The sequence below is a fragment of the Apteryx mantelli genome, chromosome 4 (genome assembly GCF_036417845.1).
Source record: "Apteryx mantelli isolate bAptMan1 chromosome 4, bAptMan1.hap1, whole genome shotgun sequence".
Lineage (NCBI taxonomy): Eukaryota > Metazoa > Chordata > Aves > Apterygiformes > Apterygidae > Apteryx > Apteryx mantelli.
The window spans coordinates 8255239-8274581 of NC_089981.1; the positions used below are offsets into that span (position 1 = coordinate 8255239).

General features: G+C 43.5%; 1 protein-coding gene across 1 annotated transcript; it reads right to left on the reverse strand.

Annotated features, from left to right (window-relative positions):
* Positions 1-13889: 13889 nt before the first annotated feature.
* On the reverse strand, positions 13890-14828 carry LOC136991893 (olfactory receptor 4S2-like; the record flags this gene model as incomplete). Its single annotated transcript, XM_067295387.1, has 1 exon — positions 13890-14828. A coding segment is annotated over exon 1 (924 nt), but the record flags the coding sequence as incomplete, so codon positions are not given.
* Between the last annotated feature and the right edge of the window lie 4515 nt (positions 14829-19343).

Here is a 19343-nt window from a genome sequence, read left to right on the forward strand (position 1 = left end):
GCCTTATACCTGAGGAGCCATCACTATGGGGTTTATGTAGGCATCAGAGGGGCAAATGTGTGTCTGGAGAAGGGCTTTGTTCAGCCCTCTCATGCCACACCAGGACTATGTTCCTGGAGTAATGCGATCAAAGCAATCTGATTTTGACTAATAGTGGGATTAATGAGCTTTGTCAGGTCTTGAGCTGTCCAACTAAGGATGCTCGTTATGAGCCCAGGCCAATTACAGACTTAGCTGCTGCCTTCAGACATGGGGCTGAGAACGATCCTTTTTTCTTTCGTGGCCATTTGTGTTTCAGACATAGAGACAAGATGCTCTGAGGTAGTTCTGTTGCAAGGGAATAATCCCTCCCTGCAGCTCACATTGCAGGTGGGCTCCATCCTCCCTGCTAGGCTCCCTCAGAATGTTCTTTATTCTAAAATTAAATGAAAAATTGTGTTTCTAAGTAATGGCAGCAAAATTGCCAAGACCCCAACAGAGCAGAATGCTGGAAAATTTCAGTGGGGCATAAATGGAGGTGGTCACTGAAGGAGTGGGGCAGGGAAGGAAGAACAGCCCCCTCCCCAAACTGGCAACTGTGTCCTTGTTTTTTTCTGTATCCTTGGTAGCGGGTATTGAATTCCAGCTCTTCAGGGCTGTCCCTGCACAACTCTGTGGCCTCCTTTCGTGTTTGGCAACAAAATTCAACTGCCGAGAAGCCTGTCAGTCAACCCTTCAAGTCTGCCAGTGCAACTCTTATCCTAAACCCTACCCGACAAGCACGCCATAGTTCCATTAAGGATCCCAAATCCTATTTTCCACTGCCATGTTCCCTACGAGATCAAAGATCAAGAATACCTCCAGCCCACCTCTGCCATATGTGTCAACTCACAGACCCAAGTGAGGGCTGCTACCTACAGACTTGGAAATAGACACTTGAGTCTTCTGTCCTGCAAAGACCTTTGGCATCCCAGACTATTTTCACACAATGTCAGACCATGCAGACATACCACTTGCCCCCACCCGTGAACATGAGCTCTAGCCTTATTATACTGCAATGCCTTTCAAACTGAAGAACTCAGCACTGAGGATAAGCTGGCTGCTGTAGCAAGGCCATGGCTGAAGAAGGTAGAGTCCAGGGGGTGGGGGAACCTGTATGTGTTGGTGGCCGCACAGGCTACAGCCAACACGGAGGGGGTCTGTGAAGTAAGTGCCAAGGTCTGGCTGAACTCCTGGAGCAAGGGACTCGGCTGAGGAAGACTCCAGGGGCTGTTTGGGGAAAGAATGGTCCCGCTGTGGTGGCCTGGTTAGGTTGTGCATGAGGACGCTGACTCTGGATGGAGGGAAGGCAAAGGAAGGGATGAGAGGACTAAAAGGAGACATGGCTCAGCGTAGCAGGAGGAGAAGAAATGAGTAATTGGAGCAAGTGACAGAAGCGAGCGTGAGAAGCGCAGTTCAGGGCACTACCTAGATAAGCTCAAGCAGCTGGAAGTCCAGACTGGCACTCAACCTAGCCTCCACAGGTAACGACACAGACTGTGAATGCTCGTAATGGCAGAACTGAGCTGAGGCCAGGGTTTACCTTGTTTCAAGCAATGACAGGCTGTGAGGCGATCAGCAATTGCAAAAAAGTCATTTCCGCATCCTCTGCAGACATGTCCCTTGTTTGTAGCTGGCTAACTCTGCTCCTAAATTCACTGTTTCCACCATTCTGTTATTTCTCCCTGAAGTCCAGCTGAGCCCCTTCACTTTTGGGCCATAGCCACCTGCTGCTATTTCAGTCTGCCCTCACCCCCATGCATATCTGAAGACCTCTTTCCCAAAAGCTGTTCCTGTGAGGTAATTACATACTCAGTTATTTCCAGTTGATAAACCTCGTGTGCTTAGAGATGCATGCGATGGACACACATGCAGAATTCCCACTACCTTAATAGCCCCGGTATTCCTCCACGCATCCCACAGTGCCTCCATCTTCCCACAGGTCCCCTTCCCGCTTAAAGCACAATGCCTCCCAAGGAAAAATAAATAAATAAATAAATAAATAAATCATCTCTGTAAGTGCTCCTATTCCCATGTTTTTAGCACTTCCTTTTAAACCAACTGCCCAGCTAGTCAGCTGGTATAGTTTGACTTTGATCCGTTGTTACATTTGAGATGGAGAAGCACTTCCAGTTTCCAAAGCATTTTTCATACCTACTTTCTTGTGAAGCTTCATTTAATTCAAAACACACTCTATTATTACATACTATATGACTGTATCACAATGTTTATGATATACATTCTGAAATATCTAATAATTTCTTTGTTGAAGTTAAATGATTCAAAATGATCAGAATGAAGCATTTTGATTTTTCTCAATTGAAATTTAGCATAATTGACCCAGAAGACATTTCAGTGTTTCAACATTGCTCTCTCATGCAAAAGGAAGATTAGAGAAGTAGGAATTCACCATTGAAGAGAAACAGTATTTGCCCAAAGATGGGAGATCTTTGGAGAGCAGCCTCCACCAGGAATATCAATGACTCCCCCACTGCTTCTGACCTTCCTTCTCTTTCTGCAGGTGTGGGAGTGAGGGCAAATTTAAGATAGATAGCATTTAAAATACCAGCAGGAAATGAGTGGCAATGGAAAATGTCCCACTTCCCTGTAAGATGAGGTTGCAAGAGAGAGATGATGAATTATCTTCTTGAATGGCCTGTCTCCTTCCTTTACTACAAAGGCAGCTTAGACAACTAGATTAGATTCAGTCACCTAACTTTTAAATAGCTTAACTGCAGGGAGATGAATCCCATCTGCTGTATAGACATGTGGCATGTGCTCAAGATCCATGATGGGTCTGGATCTACTGCACAGCTCTGTCCAGGAGATGCATTTCACATTCTCTGAAATATCACACTGAGCTGCACCGTGTGCTGTTCTGACTGTCTTTATGTGCACGGTAAACTATGCACATCCCGAAATCTGGGATGCATGGAGCCTAATCAACATGATATGGAGAAAGCATGTGTGAAATTGCACGTGCATGTGTAAAAACAAAAACAAAAACAAAAACAAAAATCCTGCCCTGGAAATCCACCAGCCTTACCCTCCCAAGCCTGCAGTTCTGCGCCATGCCATCACACCTTATTTCCATACCACAGCAATGCAGGAGGCCAGGCTCCATGATTACTCTTTCAACTGCTCATGGGTGTGAAATACTTGGGGAAAACATACGGGAAGACTTCCTTACTGAGCTTTAGCTGTATGCAAGTGACCTATTTAAAGCTAATCAGGCTTCCTCTGTGTTCATCAGAGAGAAAGAAGTTAGCATCTTCACAGAGCGCTTCTTCCTTAGGGTTGGTTGAATCATCTCCAGGAACTGCCTGTCTCTCTCCATTGAGTCCAGAGGTGTTTAGATGACTAGATTAGATTCAGCCAAAGCTTTTAGGTGCTTCCTGGTAGATGACATGAGTGTTTTCACCCACAACCCTCCCTAATTTCTCCCTTTTATCTCTACTGAGAGATCTCCAACCTCCTAGGTACCAGCATGAGGTACTTCAGTAGGATGCCTGAATTTAGGTGAGAAGAACTGAATCCTAAGAGTCAGTTACTCTAACACAAACAGATAATGTAACTCCCTGTATTTCTCTTGTTGGCAGATGTTGAACTTTTGATGCATTTGGTGACATAATTAATACATTCATAATAGATAATTTGCTGAAGGAGCACAGTAACTTAATTCCTGCAAGGTGGAAGTTTCACAGTTATTCAGTTCACCTCACAGAAGAAAATCCTCTTGTCTTCCCTTTACTCTGCTTCCCCAAATACTTGTGCTGCCTCCCCAGCTATAATACTGGATTGTGTCACTTCCTCCTTCACCTATGGATGTCCCCTTGTATGACTTTTCATAATGAAATTGTGCAGGAGAATTATGACAATTTTCAGAAAAGTTTTTTAAAATATAGCGCCCTACTATGGCTAAAGAAAATCCAACAAATAAAATAGCCATCTTCAACTTACCGGAAAACATCAGCACCAGGGTATACGCGTTTACATACACTCAGGTTTGTGCCTTCGCCATCTGGTGGCAAAGCACGATCATAGCGTGTCCACAGAGCTGAGAAAGTTTTAGGACCCTATCTATTTGTTTGAAAATGAGAATTTAAAATAAGTAAGATTGTTGAGAAAGTTTCTGTTTTTCAACATTTGTTGATAATACCATCAGTTATATATATACATCATTTGGAGAGCTTCTATTTTGTAAATAGGTGATACTTATTGTTTACTGCTGCTACTTGTTTTAATGTATCATCTTGTATTATATTGTACTGAACAACATTGCACTGCATCATATCTGAGTGTTGTGGCACAAAAATATCCGACATGCTCTTTTCAGATAGTTGACTATGCATCTAGTCATAGGCTTGAGCAAAAGGCTGTCCCAGCTTATTGCAGTTAGAGCTGAGCAAATGGATTTGTCTTACCCAAATTTAAACCTCTGCAGCAGATTTGAGTCCATCTGACCTCACCAATCTAATCTTCCTTTAAGGTTAATTTAAAAAAAAAAAAAAAAAAAAAGCACTTCTTGGGCACCATTCATCTTTTCTTAGAAGAGACATCTTCATAGCCCGGGATCCATGAATCTTCTTTGTAAACTATGAAGAACACAAGATGCAGAGCTTAGTTGAAGTCAATTACTTCTGAGATCATATACCTTATATCATAGAGAGCCAAAGTGCAGACAGCAAAAACCTCACATCTTGTCCTTCAGTCTGGGGAATCCAAGTCAGTGAGTGTAATTAGAACCTGGTTACTTTCTCGTGTATCCTGAAATATTGGAGCTGAGAAAGATATCTGAGCCATATTACATACTAAGATCAAATTAAAAAAAAAAAAAAAGTACTTCTCATTTTCTTCTTTCTAACTTACATTGCATAGGAGGGAATTTACTAGTTACACTAGTTAGTATGAAATTTGCATTTTCCTGGCCTTAGAAATTAGTAGCTGAAAGATCTATTTCCCATCTCTAGTTTCTTTGCTATGAAGGATGGCCATTCATTTTCTTACACCCACTGCTTAATCCTGCCTGCTACAACACTGGATTTCAACACAGGTGGAGTTGCTTGCTTTCTCAACTGGGAAGTAACATCTGTGTTCACTTTGGAAGTTCTTGTATGATCCAAGCATAAGTTGCTATGTAATTGCTTCTGAGACTTTTTTTTTTTTTCTTTCAGTAAGGACTGGATTATTTACCAGATTTGCCTATAGACCCTTGATCTCCAGATGTCTATACATACATATAGAAGCTCCATTGTTAACCAGATGAAAGCCTTTTCAGATCTCCTTCTTTTTCAGAGTGCTGGGTATTACCAAGAGTGGAATAAATCCAAATCTTCTCAACATTTTGGAAAGAGACCATCTCTGTTATACAAAACAGAAATAACAGAGATAAAGTCTGTTTCTATTTAAAAGTAGACTGAAATTTAGCAAAACATCGTTTCAGGACAATGTGGAACTAGAATGTTACAGTCTAGGAATCCTAGAATAGCCTCATTTTCACACGTGTTCTTTGTGGCTTGTATGTCCAATTTATAGATAGAATTGGTACAGCAGCAGAAGATTGTAGTGATGTATTCTTCTGTGCAAATAAATTGCAGTTACTTACCTTTGGTTTAATAAAGACATGATAAGTGAAAATGGATATGCATTTAACTCTTTTCATAGTCGTGGAGTTTAAGTGCAGTTGACATCTGCTATGGAATATCATTGTAATTCCATGCAGACAAATGCATTTGAAACCTTATTTTCCCCAGAGATGCTGACCATCCATTTCTGTCTTCACAGGTAACTCTGTATATCCTGCACACCTTCAAAAGTCAGCTCAGGAATTCATACATCGATTTACCTACTAGTAGACAGTCAGTTTGTTATGAGTGTGAATGGAGCTTGGTTTGGTGCAGGAATGAGCAGAATTAATCAAAGAGTGATTTTTATCAGACATTTGTCTAGTAGAATGCTATCAAGTTGACTGGAAACACTTGGAATCCAACCAGCGGACTTTAATATCCTTTTCTGAAAAAAAAAAAAATAGCATCCCAGTTATACATATGGCAGTGAAGGAATAGTTGGTTTATTTGTAATAAATCTGGAGTAGCTCTACATGCATATGGCTGCTTATGGAATTCATCTCACCTAGAGATATACCTTTAAGCATGCCTTCGTTTCTGTCTTCCATCTTAGTTTCTTCTCAATAGGGAGGGGGGGAAAAAAAAAAGTAACAGGTGTTTTTACAGAATGGTTCATGTGAGTATCTTAGACATCTGCTACATGATGAGATGAGTTATGCCATAGAAGTGCCCATTTTTTCCTTCCTTTTCCCTATTCAGGATGTGTAGAATGATAAGTTCAGGAGGCTGCAGCCAGGGCCTGTCCCTCTGGCCCTGAGCAAGGTGGGCAGAGAAGACCTGGAGATGGTAGCCGAGTTCAACCAAGAGTCCAGATGACCAGGAGAGTTCCTGGTGATGAAGCAGGTATGAGGTCAAGCTGAGAAGTCAGCCTGCGGGTCAGAGCCAGGATCAGGCCTGGTGAGGGTAACCAGGGACAGAGAGAGTCCAGTGCCTACTGGGCAGGCCCAAAGTGACAAGATAGGTGCAGGGTCAAGCTGGGAAGTCAGCCCACAGGGCAGGGTCCAGAGCAATGGAGTCTGCACGCTGAGCTGAGCTGAGCTGGAGATCAGTGCTCCTCTAGGGTAGCTCAGACAGAAACTGAAGGCCCAGGGTTGAGCTTAAATGGGGCTCCTGGGCCCATGGGCAGGAGGTGCAAGTGGCTGCCTCAGGCGAGGATGATCGGGCCCATTAAGGCCTATTAGTGCCCTCAGACCCTGGAAACAGTAGTAATATTAAATATTAAAAATAAATATTAAATATTAAAGACTTTTCTGTAATAGCAGGAGCTACAGCTTTACTGTGAGAAAGTACAATTGTGACACTTTTGAAGGCAAATATTTTCACCTAAGTTTTTACTTTCAAATTCGATGCCTTGAAGACATCCCAGCTTTGATTTCAACTGTTGCTAACTAGTACCAGTTCAGCAGTATCGCTTCCATGTTCTGTTTCCATTCCCTTACCTCATACATCCTTGTAGTCTTTTTTTTCCTGACTCCCAGTCTGAAGGTGATCATTAACCTTTCAGTAAAACCAGGTCACATTCATCAGGCACCTTAAACTCTTTACAGTATTAGTGATGTGGGAGAGCAGCCGCTCTAAGCACAGTCTAACTAAGGCTGCGTTACCTGGGACATTTCTGCCTGCCTAAGCCCCACTGATGACTTTCCCTGCTAGGGACAGTCAGAGCAGATCACTCTTCAGCTGAGTAACCCAATTCAGCTCTCTGCTCTGAAGGCCAACAGTTTGTCGAACAACCTCTAAGCCCTCGAAGAAGCACAAGTAAGCTAGCTTTTCTGGCAGGTAGAGATGTCCTTAAACTCCTGCCAGAATCAGGGGAAGGGTCTTTGTTCGTATGTCTCAAAGGCTCCTCAGCTTCCCAGAACAGCTGTCTTCATCACCTTATCGTAAAGTAATTTCAATAAGTGTCCAGTGATATTGCAAGAACAGAGAGAGGTTAATGGCAAGCTGTTACTAAAGCATGATATCTATGTCAACATCTTCCAATAGACCATTATTTTTCTTTTCTTCAAAAGAGTTAATTATTCAAGGACCTTAGAAGAAAATTATATGTGGGATTGGGTGGAAGTGCAAAGGCAGTGTTAAGGCAGAGGCACCAGAACTCTAAGCAAATCACCAGCGATTACCTACTTGAAGAACTTTATATCTGCATTTGAAGAAAAATCTACCCCGATGGATGGACACATAATCTGAGCCTGGATGGTCCACACATGAACAGGTTATCACAGCAAAATATCTGCTCCACAGATGAGCAGGCTGCCTGAAACTAGATGGTCCATCAGCCAAAGAGGTTATCTAACAAAGGACACGAGTCCAAGGGTAGATGTGTTATTAGAGACAACAGGAGTCTTCTGTGGAAAAACCAGCTAACTGTGTATCAGGACTGTGCATTTTAATGAGAGGAAGAATTATCAAGTTTGATCATAATTAATAACAGAGGTGGATTCACATTCAGGTGGTATACTTAATGCTTAAACTCCACAGAGTTGCACTGCAGCTCTTCAGAGTCAGATAAGCAGAACTGATTCCTCTGATATCTTACACTGTACTGCTATTTACGTGAATATGGTCTTGTTATTATTAAAAGAATTTGTATTAAAGTTTGCAGTCTAAAGCTTTGTTAAGCCTTGTTTGTCAGTTGACAGGGACAGACCAGGGTTCACTGAATTTGCTAGGATACTTATGTCATCAGTTTCACTAGTAAAAAGTAGTAAGGGCAGGGAATGAGATGGGCATGTCCTATAATCACACTTATCTTAAGATGGGATGAATTGTCCTTTGAAGGTGATATTGCTCCCTTTGTCTGCAGAGGGAGCCCAGAATAGGTGTTGACAAGACCCCTAACCAACGGTAGGGGAAATTAATTCACAGAGAGATTCCTCATTACAGTGCATCTGCTGAGACTCCTGATTAAGGCCTGGTGTCTTGCAGGAGATCTAATTTACAGACATTAAACTGCATCGAGAGTCCTAAATACACCAAGTACTTCAGTAACACCATTTTTCTGAAAAAAGAATTCCAAAGCGGCAAGCTGAGTGTTAGAATATCACATTTGATACTGAAGTTGTTTCTCAGCGTGTCACTCCACTAATGTTTCACAACCCCCAGGCTGCAGATCAGCTGCAACATATAGGCAAAAGAATGAGCTGTTGCTCTAAAGGCAGTACTGAATTGCATAGTTCTGCAAACATCGAAGCAAAGAACATTTATCTGGGCATTTATCTGGAGCAGGGAGGGGCTCTATTGCAAGTGTGAAGTCCTAAAGTTTTTCTATTTAGATAAATCTTCTGATTTGTTTCAGTAAGATGTCTTTGAAGTGAAGAAGGAAGCTACTCACTATTATGAAGGTACATGAAATGTTTGTAGCTTTTGAAATAAGAGTTTATTTCTGGGGTCAATACGGCCTAAAATATCTCACACCTTCATGCAAGGAAGGTAGGCCTATTTCTTCATTTTAGAGATCAAAAAGATCATTTTCAATCTGCAGATAGAATCATAGAATAAATTCGATTGGGAAGGATTTCTGGAGGTCATCAAGTCCAACTTCCTCCTCAAAGTGCTGAGTTATGAGTGCTGAGGGAGCTGGTGGACGTTATTGCTAAGCCACTCTCCATCATCTTTGAAAGGTCATGGAGAACAGGAGAGGTGCCTGAAGACTGGGAGAAAGCCAATGTCACCCGAGTCTTCAAAACGGGCAAGAAGGAGGACTCAGGCAACTACAGGCCAGTCAGCCTCACCTGCATCCCTGGAAAGGTGATGGAGCAGCTCATGCTGGAGGCCATCTCCAAGCATGTGGAGGACAAGAAGGTGATCAGCAGTAGTGAGCATTGCTTCACCAAGGGGAAATCATGCCTAACCAATCTGATAGCCTTCTATGATGGAATGACTGGCTGGGTGGATGAGGGGAGAGCAGTGGATGTTGTCTCCCTTGACTTGAGGAAGGCTTTTGACACTGTCTCCCATAGCATCCTCATAGATAAGCTCAGGAAGTGTGGGTTAGATGAGTGGACAGTGAGGTGGATTGAGAACTGGCTGAATGGCAGAGCTCAGAGGGTTGTGATCAGTGGTGCAGAGTCTAGTTGGAGGCCTGTAGCTAGCGGTGTCCCCCAGGGGTCAGTCCTGGCTCCAGTCTTGTTCAACTTCTTCATCAATGACCTGGATGAAGGCACAGAGTGCACCCTCAGCAAGTTTGCTGAAGATACAAAAACGGGAGGAGTGGCCGATACACCAGAGGGCTGTGCTGCCATTGAGAGAGACCTGGACAGGCTGGAGAGGTGGGCAGAGAGGAACCTCCTGAAGCTCAACAAAGGCAAGTGCAGGGTCCTGCACCTAGGGAGGGATATCGCCATGCAGCAGTACAGGTTGGGGGCTGACCTGCTGGAAAGCAGCTCTGTGGAGAAGGATCTGGGAGTGCTGGTGGACACCAAGTTAAGCATGAGGCAGCAATGTGCCCTTGTGGCCAAGAAGGCCAATGGTATGCTGGGGTGCATCAGGAAGAGTGTTGCCAGCAGGTCGAGGGAGGTGATCCTCCCCCTCTACTCAGCCCTGCTGAGGCCACATCTGGAGTACTGTGTCCGGTTCTGGGCTCCCCAGTACAAGAGGGATGTGGCACTACTGGAGCAAGTCCAGCAAAGGGCTACAAAGATGATTAGGGGATTGGAGCATCTCTCTTATGAGGAAAGGCTGAGAGAGCTGGGCCTGTTTAGCTTGGAGAAGAGAAGGCTGAGAGGAGATCTTATTAACGTGTACAAGTATCTGAAGGGAGGGTGTCAAGAGGATGGAGCCAGACTCTTTTCTGTGGTGCCCAGTGACAGGATGCGAGGCAACGGGCACAAACTGAAACACAGACAGTTCCATCTGAACATGAGGAAAAACTTCTTCGCTATGAGGGTGACAGAGCACTGGAACAGGTTGTCCAGAGAGGTTGTGCAGTCTCCTTCTCTGGAGATATTCAAAATCTGCCTGGACGTAATCCTGTGCAAGGTGCTCTAGGTGACCCTGCTTGAGCAGGGGGGTTGGACTAGATGATCTCCAGAGGTCCCTTCCAACCTCAACTATTCTGTGATTCTGTGAAAGCAGGTTCAGTCAGATCAGATTGCTCCGGCCCGATCCCATTGAACTTTAAATGTCAGCACAGATGGAGATTGTACAAATTTGCACCTAATCCAGTGTTTGATCACTCACGTTGGGGCAGGAGAGGGAAATTTCCTCCTTCAGTTTCCCAAGTAGTCCATGGAAGAGAGCAACCTGTTGATAACAAGCTCATTGAAGCCCTTTTCTGAGAATTAACTGGGCTAGTTGCTGTGCTTCAGGGCAGAAAAGGTTGGGTAGGTTGGAGATAAACAGCAGCCAACTATGCAAAGATGACTCAGTGTGTAAAGGCAGTCTGGTCTTTTGTGCATCTAAGCAGGGTAAGCATTTTGCTCACTTAAACTGTGTACCTAACCATTATAGGCTGGTTTTAATCCTGCTGTCTGCATCTTGAAATGGGCAAGTACTTCTGAAGATTTGGCTCACGGGGGGAATAAACTGGCTTGGTATCTGCAGTATCTACTCTTCTAATTTTGCTACCATTGTAAAGTAACAAGAACTTATTCCTGCTTTTCATCTCCACATATCAGCAATCCACTTGAGGCAACTGAGTGAACTGGTAGTTATTTTAAGGACATTGGACATAATTTGAAAGTTAAACAAGCTGCAGTGTTGTTTCACTTAAAAGAATGACGGAATAAGATGGTGACTTACCAACTACATGTCTGCCATCAATGTGATTTTGAGAATAAACGACCAATCATTTCTGGGAGAGGAGAAAGTTGGGAAAGGCTTTGGAATCCTTTTATCAATTCAACTAAGCTAGCTCTAAGGATAGGTGTTCTATCACTAGTAGATGTTTCATCCCTTCTGGCTGAGTTTACAAATGCTGTCCCTCAGTTGGCAGAAGGAGTTGAAATCTTTATTGAGCTGAAAGTGACAGAATTAATCTCAGACAGGCGAGAGGTTCCTGCCTCTGCATAAGGTTCACAGTCAAAGGGGAATGGAAAGAGGTCTTGCGGATTCCCTTTGCATTTCACTGCAAGCCTGTTAGGGCTGTTATTTCCCCTGACTTCCTCTCCTTAAAGCTGTGCATAACTCCAGCAAAGATTGTGACCCTATGATCATCTATGGCACCCTAAAGAAGGATTTTACATGTCTCAGGAAAATATAGTCGTTTGGTCCTGCCAGTTGTCAATTTTCTGTTGCTGCAGAGGCTGAAGCTCATGGGCCAATGTGTAGAGGAATAAAATGTTGTTGTTGTTGACACCTTCCATAAGCTATGGTCCCGCTGTTGCCTGCTAGCATCCAGCACCCGGAAGAGAAATCAGAAAAATCATGGCGTTCTTCCCCAAAACATTAAAAAAAAAACCAAACAGTTTTTAAATTATAAGCCTTAGCTTGAACTGGCCATGTGCCCTAACCCCTCAGCAGTTTCAGTATGAAGGGGGTCAGTGGGCCCCATCTGTCTTTCTACCTGCCCCACCCCAGGTGAGACAGAACAACCTCTGAAGGTGCCTGTCCCTCTCTGTTGACAAGGGAGCTGAGCTAGACAACTGTCCTTCACTGCATGAAGAATTTAGACTGCTACAAATAGGTGGGGCTGGTCCCACCTTTAGCTGTGTCCACAGAGTGTGAATGCTGGGTGAGGGACATGCTGGCCCAGGCCTGAGGGACACTATCCCTCTAAGCCTTGAGAATCAGGATTTATCCCAGTTCCGTCCTGCTGGCTGCCATCCACATAACCCACCACGGTGAGGAGAAGACACTGAGACGTCCGCAGTGTACTGGTGCATGCCTGTGAAATGGGAACCCACTCTGCCACCCCCTGCATAGAGCAGAGGACATTCGGGGAACCAGAGCATTTCTGACATTGTCCCACGGTTTGGTCCGTAGATGTGCCACTCTCCTGTGCAGGGAACACCTTCTTATCTTGAATCACGCTTAAGCCATGTTAAGGTGCAACACAAGTGCAAGCAAGTGTTTATAGGGAACATGAAGCGAAGGAAGAAAAAAGAAAGTGCTTTAATTACTTTCAGAGTGCATTACACAGATGTCTTTCTCCCTCACGCAGCTCATTTGCTCTTTTCCTCCTGGCAAGGTAGGAGTCAGGGTCCCGTGGCTCCTCGTGGCTCCTTCGTCCTTGTGGAGAACCTTAGCTGCTAGAACTAACCTCCCTGTGGCAGCTGTGACTGGCTCTGAGATGATTTAATCTTCCATATTCACATTTCTTCTCTTCCCTCCTGCAGGAGTAGCTGCTCCAGCTATTCCCTTGGAATACATGTTTCCTCCTTTGCCTGGGCCTGTAGATGTGCCCTGTTGTGCTAGGAGTTATCCTGCGTACAAGAATTATTCCCAAACAGCTCTTTTTTTTCATTGACACATAAAATTGTGCCCCCCAATGCTTTCTTTGGTGGCGACAATTTCCTACGGTGAGCAATTTATCTTTCACTTGGATCTTTGATTCTCTATTAGTCTAAACAGTAAAATGCAAAATCTGAGGCAGAGATGAAGGGCAGAGGGGATGGCTAGGAAGGAGGGCATTAGGGATAGGTGAACTACTGCAGAAAGGCAGAGAGTTGCTGCACTGGAATGGGAAGGGGAGAAGCTTCTCCTCATATCACCTGCATCAGCAAATGACCCAGCCAGCATCTAAGATCAGCAGTTTAATTGCTAACCCATGGATTCAGCATATGACAATGCAGTACTCCTAAGAAGGCATTTACTCCAAAGTAAAGGGGAAGGAAGCCTTTGGTACAATTGCTTCCAGCAGCAGGGGACCAACAGCCTTGCAGACACCTTGGGCCATCGTTTCCTAGCAGAGCAGACTGCAGAGTAGATGGAGTTTGTCTGACGGAAAGTTTACACCTGGGAGAGCTCAGACTAATGGGATGCTCTGCCTGGAACACATTTTAATATTTTTGATAGCATTCATTTATTTATTTGCTGGTGTCTCAGCAGTGCTTGGAAGCCCCAGTCCTGGGCCTGTGCTATTCAAGAAGAGAACATAAAGGGAATCCCTGCTAGTCACAGAGTTTACAATGCCATTCCAATCAAAACATGAACTTTCAGGGTCTTCCTAATTACTGCAACAGCTAAAACCAAGCTTTTCTTCAAAAGGGAGCTTTCAGTAAATTTTCCAAAATGGAATTATAGTGAGAGAGACTTGATTTTCTCAGCTCCTGAGAAAATGTTACCACAGTTCTACACCTCACCCTTTTCACTCCAGACTTTTCTATTCCATAGTTTTCTCATGGCACTTTTCATCTCCTCATTTCTCAGTGTGTAGATGAGTGGGTTCAGCATGGGCGTGATGACAGTGTAAAACACAGCTACGCTCTTGTCCTCCGAGAGATTGCTGGATGGGCGTATGTAGGTGAAAGTGGATGGCCCAAAGAAGAGAATCACCACAGTAATGTGGGACCCACAGGTGGAGAGGGCTTTGTACCGCCCTTCGGACGTTCGCCTTTTCAAGGATAACAAAATGACAATGTAGGATGTGACCAGGATGAAGAAAGAGACCAAACAAATCATTCCACCATTGGCAACGACAATGATGCCCGCAACATATGTGTCTGTACAGGCCAGTTGTAGTAGGGGATGGACATCACAGAAGTAGTGGTCAATTTTGTTGGGACCGCAAAAAGGGAGGCTAACGGTTACGAGGGTCTGCACCAGGGAGTGCACAAAGCCCCCCACCCATGAACCCATCACCATCCAGCCACACACACGCCTGGTCATGAGGGTGGTGTAGTGCAGGGGTCTGCATATGGCAAAGTAGCGATCATAGGCCATCACTGTGAGGATGAAGACCTCAGCGCCGCCGAAGAAATGTACTCCAAAAAGCTGTGCCATGCAACCCCCAAAGGAAATGGTTTTCTTCTCAACAAGGAAGTCAACAATCATTTTGGGAGCTGAGACAGAAGAGAAGCAAATATCTGCAATGGACAGGTGGCAGAGAAAGAAATACATGGGGGAGTTCAGACGTTGACTGCTAACTACAGTGACAACGATGAGCAGATTTCCTGCCACAATAACAATATAGAAGAACAAAAACACCACAAAACATATTTTCTGCACCCCTTGGTTCTTTGAAAGGCCCAGAAGAATGAATTCCTTCACACTGCTTACATTCTCCATGTTGGTCAGTCGGGTGGCAATATGCAATATACAGCTTATACCCCTGGGAAAATAAAGACAGACACATGATTCATCAGCATTTTTTTCATTATTAATAATGAGTTCTATTTCAGAAGTAGATACAAACCAAGAAAGATATAGCATTAGTATTAAGCTTATGAAGCGTTTAGTTTCTGTCATGTATTTTTTTTTAACGGCTATTTAATTCTCCGCAGTACAAAGCTTCTGCCATGGCTTTGGTGGCACGGAGATAGGTGCACTCTGTGATATGTTCCTTAATCCTGGTCCTCCAGGATTTTGAAGGACTGGCTCCATGGCCGATAGCCTTCCATGCACTAAGGACAAGGCCAGAGTGTTCACCTTGGGCACTACAAGGCAGATAATGCAGCATGTTTGCCCTCAGGGGAGACAAAGTCCCTGACAGCAATCTTTGTAAAATGGGTGTCTTTAAGAATACCTGGAAATATTGCTCAGAATGATGATTTGCTTTATAAGTACCCACGATCTTTGAATTCTTGTTTAGAAGGGAAATGTACCCACAGGCAGAGAAAAGAACTCTCTTGTGTATATACATTTGGAAACATAAATATGAAATGTCACAGGCTGAAAAACGAGTTCTGGGAAGGTTATCTATCATGGAGGGGAAAAAAATTGCACATATGACTTAATGTAGTATTTCACATTGTTCTAAATCTCAGCATTGTTTCTATCAGAGGAAGGAAGAATGAAAGACTCTTGTGAGATCTTCTGTCCCAGCACTGTACTGATTTTACCCAGTATGATTTTTGATACGCTCTGCGTGATCCTTTCAAGGGTTAACTTAGCTTAATGAAGCTAATCTAACTAAACTCCTTCAACAGCCAGTATAAGTCTGATTCATAGGCTGATTCAGAATGACTAAATTAGGGTCCTTTGCAGAACCCTTTTTTCCTCCACTCACTATGAGGAGCTTAAGCAAATTAGCACCACCAGGTTAGAATGACCTTTAGAGAATAATCCCTTTTGGTGCCTGAAAGTAGCTCAGAGCTTTTTGTAATGCCATCCACCTGTTTTAGGTTATGGCTGAGCTCCTTGTCCCTAGGCATTTCTACATCCATACAGTTTCTCATTCGAGACAAGGTCACATTCCAGCATAAACATGAGACTTCTTTGCTTCACCCTGTGTTCCAGCTACAACCCATAGAGCATTACATGTCACTAATAAATGAGTAGCCTACATCTTTAGAAAGAGTGTAACGTTTCTAGCTTGCCATTATGCACCCAGACCACCAGAATTCCCTTGCTCAAAGAAGTCTGGGAACCACCAGATGAAACTCTTCACAGAGAGTTTAAGGTCAGCCAAAAGCAGGCACTCTTTTAATAAAAATATCCACTGTATGGGCTTCCTTCTAGCATCAAAACATTCCCCGTCAGCTGGTGTTTTAAGTCCTGCAGAATTACATCACAACCAGGTCTTCTCATTTGTCTTGGTGATCTGTGAGCAAATCGGCAGAATGATTCAGTTAATCCAAGTTATCTACCAACTACTTCAATCTGCAGCATAATCAGAAATTCTCGTGCAGGCACAAAGTGATCAAGCATCCACAGGAAACACTGAAACTGAGAAAACCCAAGATTACTTTCAAACCCACAAAGTGAAGCCGAGAGAGGAAGTGGGCAAAGTTAGGGACTTTTCCTATGCTTACAGTTGTACTTACACTAGATGAAAGTTTTTCAAGCAGAAGGGTAAACTTTACATGAATGGTTCCCCTTCAGATATTTCTACAAGGAGAAGGATCAGTAAGTACAACGGGAGGTCAGTTTCTCCCTCGTCTTACCAAGTCGTGATCCTTTCTACCCCTCTTCCTTCTACTGAGCAATGACATAGACTTCTCAACAAAATAAATGACAGGGATGAAATGAGCACACCTTTATGGCTGTGCAGTACCCAGTCGAAAAGAAATAGCCGGGCTCCATCCAAGCCAGAGCATGACTGGAAGCATACCACAGCAATCGCAGGGCCATATTTAGGCAGTCAGAAAGGAGTGACCAAGAGAGAAATGGTCAGGGGAAACTATGTGCCTGAATACCAGCAGATGGCAAATTCCTGAGCTAAAAACAAGGTGTGTATCTACAAAAGGACCGATTCACAATTCAGACAGCTCGGTTATGTACCTTGCTTGATAAGGTCCTTTCCATCACCACCAAACTGCATTTAACAAACTCTCTCATCTGTCTGATCTCATCTCATCGCCTTAAGTCATGTAGGCACCTGTACCTAAGCTAGGCATATTACACCTGACCAGTCTACTTGTAGATGTGATGAATCATGTGCTGCCGGTACCCGTTTCTTACTGTTGACTCCAAGAGGATTACTAGAATGACTAATTCAGTAGAGGATTGCCACCAGTTATGGCTTATCTCTTCAAGTGCCTTTGCAGGGGTAGACCTGAGCTATATGACATAATGCAATCAGCTGCAAAATAAAATGAATCTCATGTGTACTCTTAACATCTCAAAAAGGGTGAGAAATTGCACCATCTCCTTACTGCATGCATTCTTGCCTAAAATCTCAGGTGGTTATGGGAAACAAAAGAATAATTTCGAAGCAATAGAATCTGCGGCTGTAGAACTAGCTCTGCATATGATTCTAGCCAAAGATAACTAGAGACAGTTGATAACTTCAGTGGAAGTTCCTTTCTGTATTATCACATTTGTTCAAGAAGAAAGGAAAGGGAAGAGGAAAGCAAAGCAAAGCAAAGCAAAGTGAAGCAAAGCGAGAAGCCAGAGAAGCTGCAAAACTTACCTCGCCTGTGTTTAGAGATCTAATATTTTGTGTAAGGGCTGTACAGCTTTATCTCCTCAACTTCTGTCTCCCCTGGTATGAATGTGTTAGAGCACAGCACCTTTAAAGAACATAGAATGGCTTCTGGAAATCTTCCAAAACTTGCTTAGGAGGTGGCTGTTAGTGTATAATCCAACCCCATCTAATTTATTACTTGCTTTCATGTGTCACAAGTGTATCTTGATGTTTCCTGCCTGTGTGAGAAGTGGTTTAATAGGCTGTGTGGATGATGTGACCTGGGTGTCCTGAATGATGCTTTCATATCCCAGCAGCTGCACAAAGGGCTGAGAAGAAAACCGTTTAAGTACCAACCTTTAACCCTCTCCCAGGAAATCTTCCACCTGAAGGGCTCTTGGGGCTGGAGAAGGGAGGTGTGGAGGCTTGGTGAAGGGAAGGCGTGAAAGAAAGGGGCAAAGGAGGAGAATGAGTTCTGTCTTGACTGAAAAGTTTAAGTAAATATATTTTAAAGAAACAGTTGTCAGTCAATGCTTTTATAATGATATCACAAAGGCATTTCAGGGTTTCTCCATTAGAATTAACACTCAAAGGAGTAGCTGAGTATTCAGCTGGACAAGCATATGCATGGACCTATCCAGCTAACACTTCTTGGAGTTCTTCCTTACTCCAAGCTGATAGTTGTATGGATTTCCCATGTGTAAAGGGCCATTAGGTCCACTGCTCTGGCTTCCTAGCATTGTGAATGCTAAAACAGTCCATTTGTAATCTAGATATTTTCTCTCCTTTTTTCACTTCTGTGTATTCCAAAAAACATGTAAAAGAGAAATCTTCATTAAAGGAAAAAAAGAAAGAAACCTCAAGCTGTAGGAAGTGTCACCATCCTCCAGGGATGGTCAAGAATTCCTATCACAGGAGTCTTTTAAGGACAGGTTGGGCTCATTTCTCTCAGGAGTGGTTACGATGAAGTTTTTATAGGGGCAGAAGATGTCCTGGGTGACCTCTTGATGACCCTCCAAGTCCTATCTCACCAGAAATTTCATCGCTGGAAATCCAGTGAATAAAGCCTCTTTGCAAGAATTTGCATGTTTTAACAGAGGTCAGTGAATTACCAAGTCAACCAAAAAAATCCTTCATTTACGAATTGGGAAACTGAGGGAGGAAGTCACCTATTTAATGCCGATGGAAGTCAGCGAATTTAACCCTGACTTAGTCACTCTAGGTTCTTCTGTGGAAAAAAATGAATGTCTCTGGAGGCAGATGCATCTGATCTACCTCAGAACTGATTTTAGGATGCGATTAGGTGTGAAATAGACATCTAGCTTTTAAACAAAGTAACTTAGGGCGGACAAATCTCACTGTCGTGATGGGCCCCATCTTTCTTAACCTGAGCAGCTGCAGTCAAAGGTGAACCTATGAAATGAAACCAACGAAGGAGGACAGCAGAGACGTCTCATGGTTTCTAGTGAAATCTCTCTAAAGCAATATTTTAATCAACCATTAAAGGGCTTCTCCAAACCTTGTTAACTGAAATGAAATGGCTTCTGGAATACTGCTACTCCGTAGAATTAAAACAAACAAAAAAGAAAAGTTTTGACCCCTGTTAGTTCTTTGAATGTTCTGGTGCAGACATTTTCCCTTCTTTCTCTGCCCTCAACTTAATTTCAAAAAACCAGATTTAGATCCATTCCTTTTAAATCCAGCCCTTCACTTGCTCACAAACTGTTTTAGTGTTAATTAGCTCCACGCAC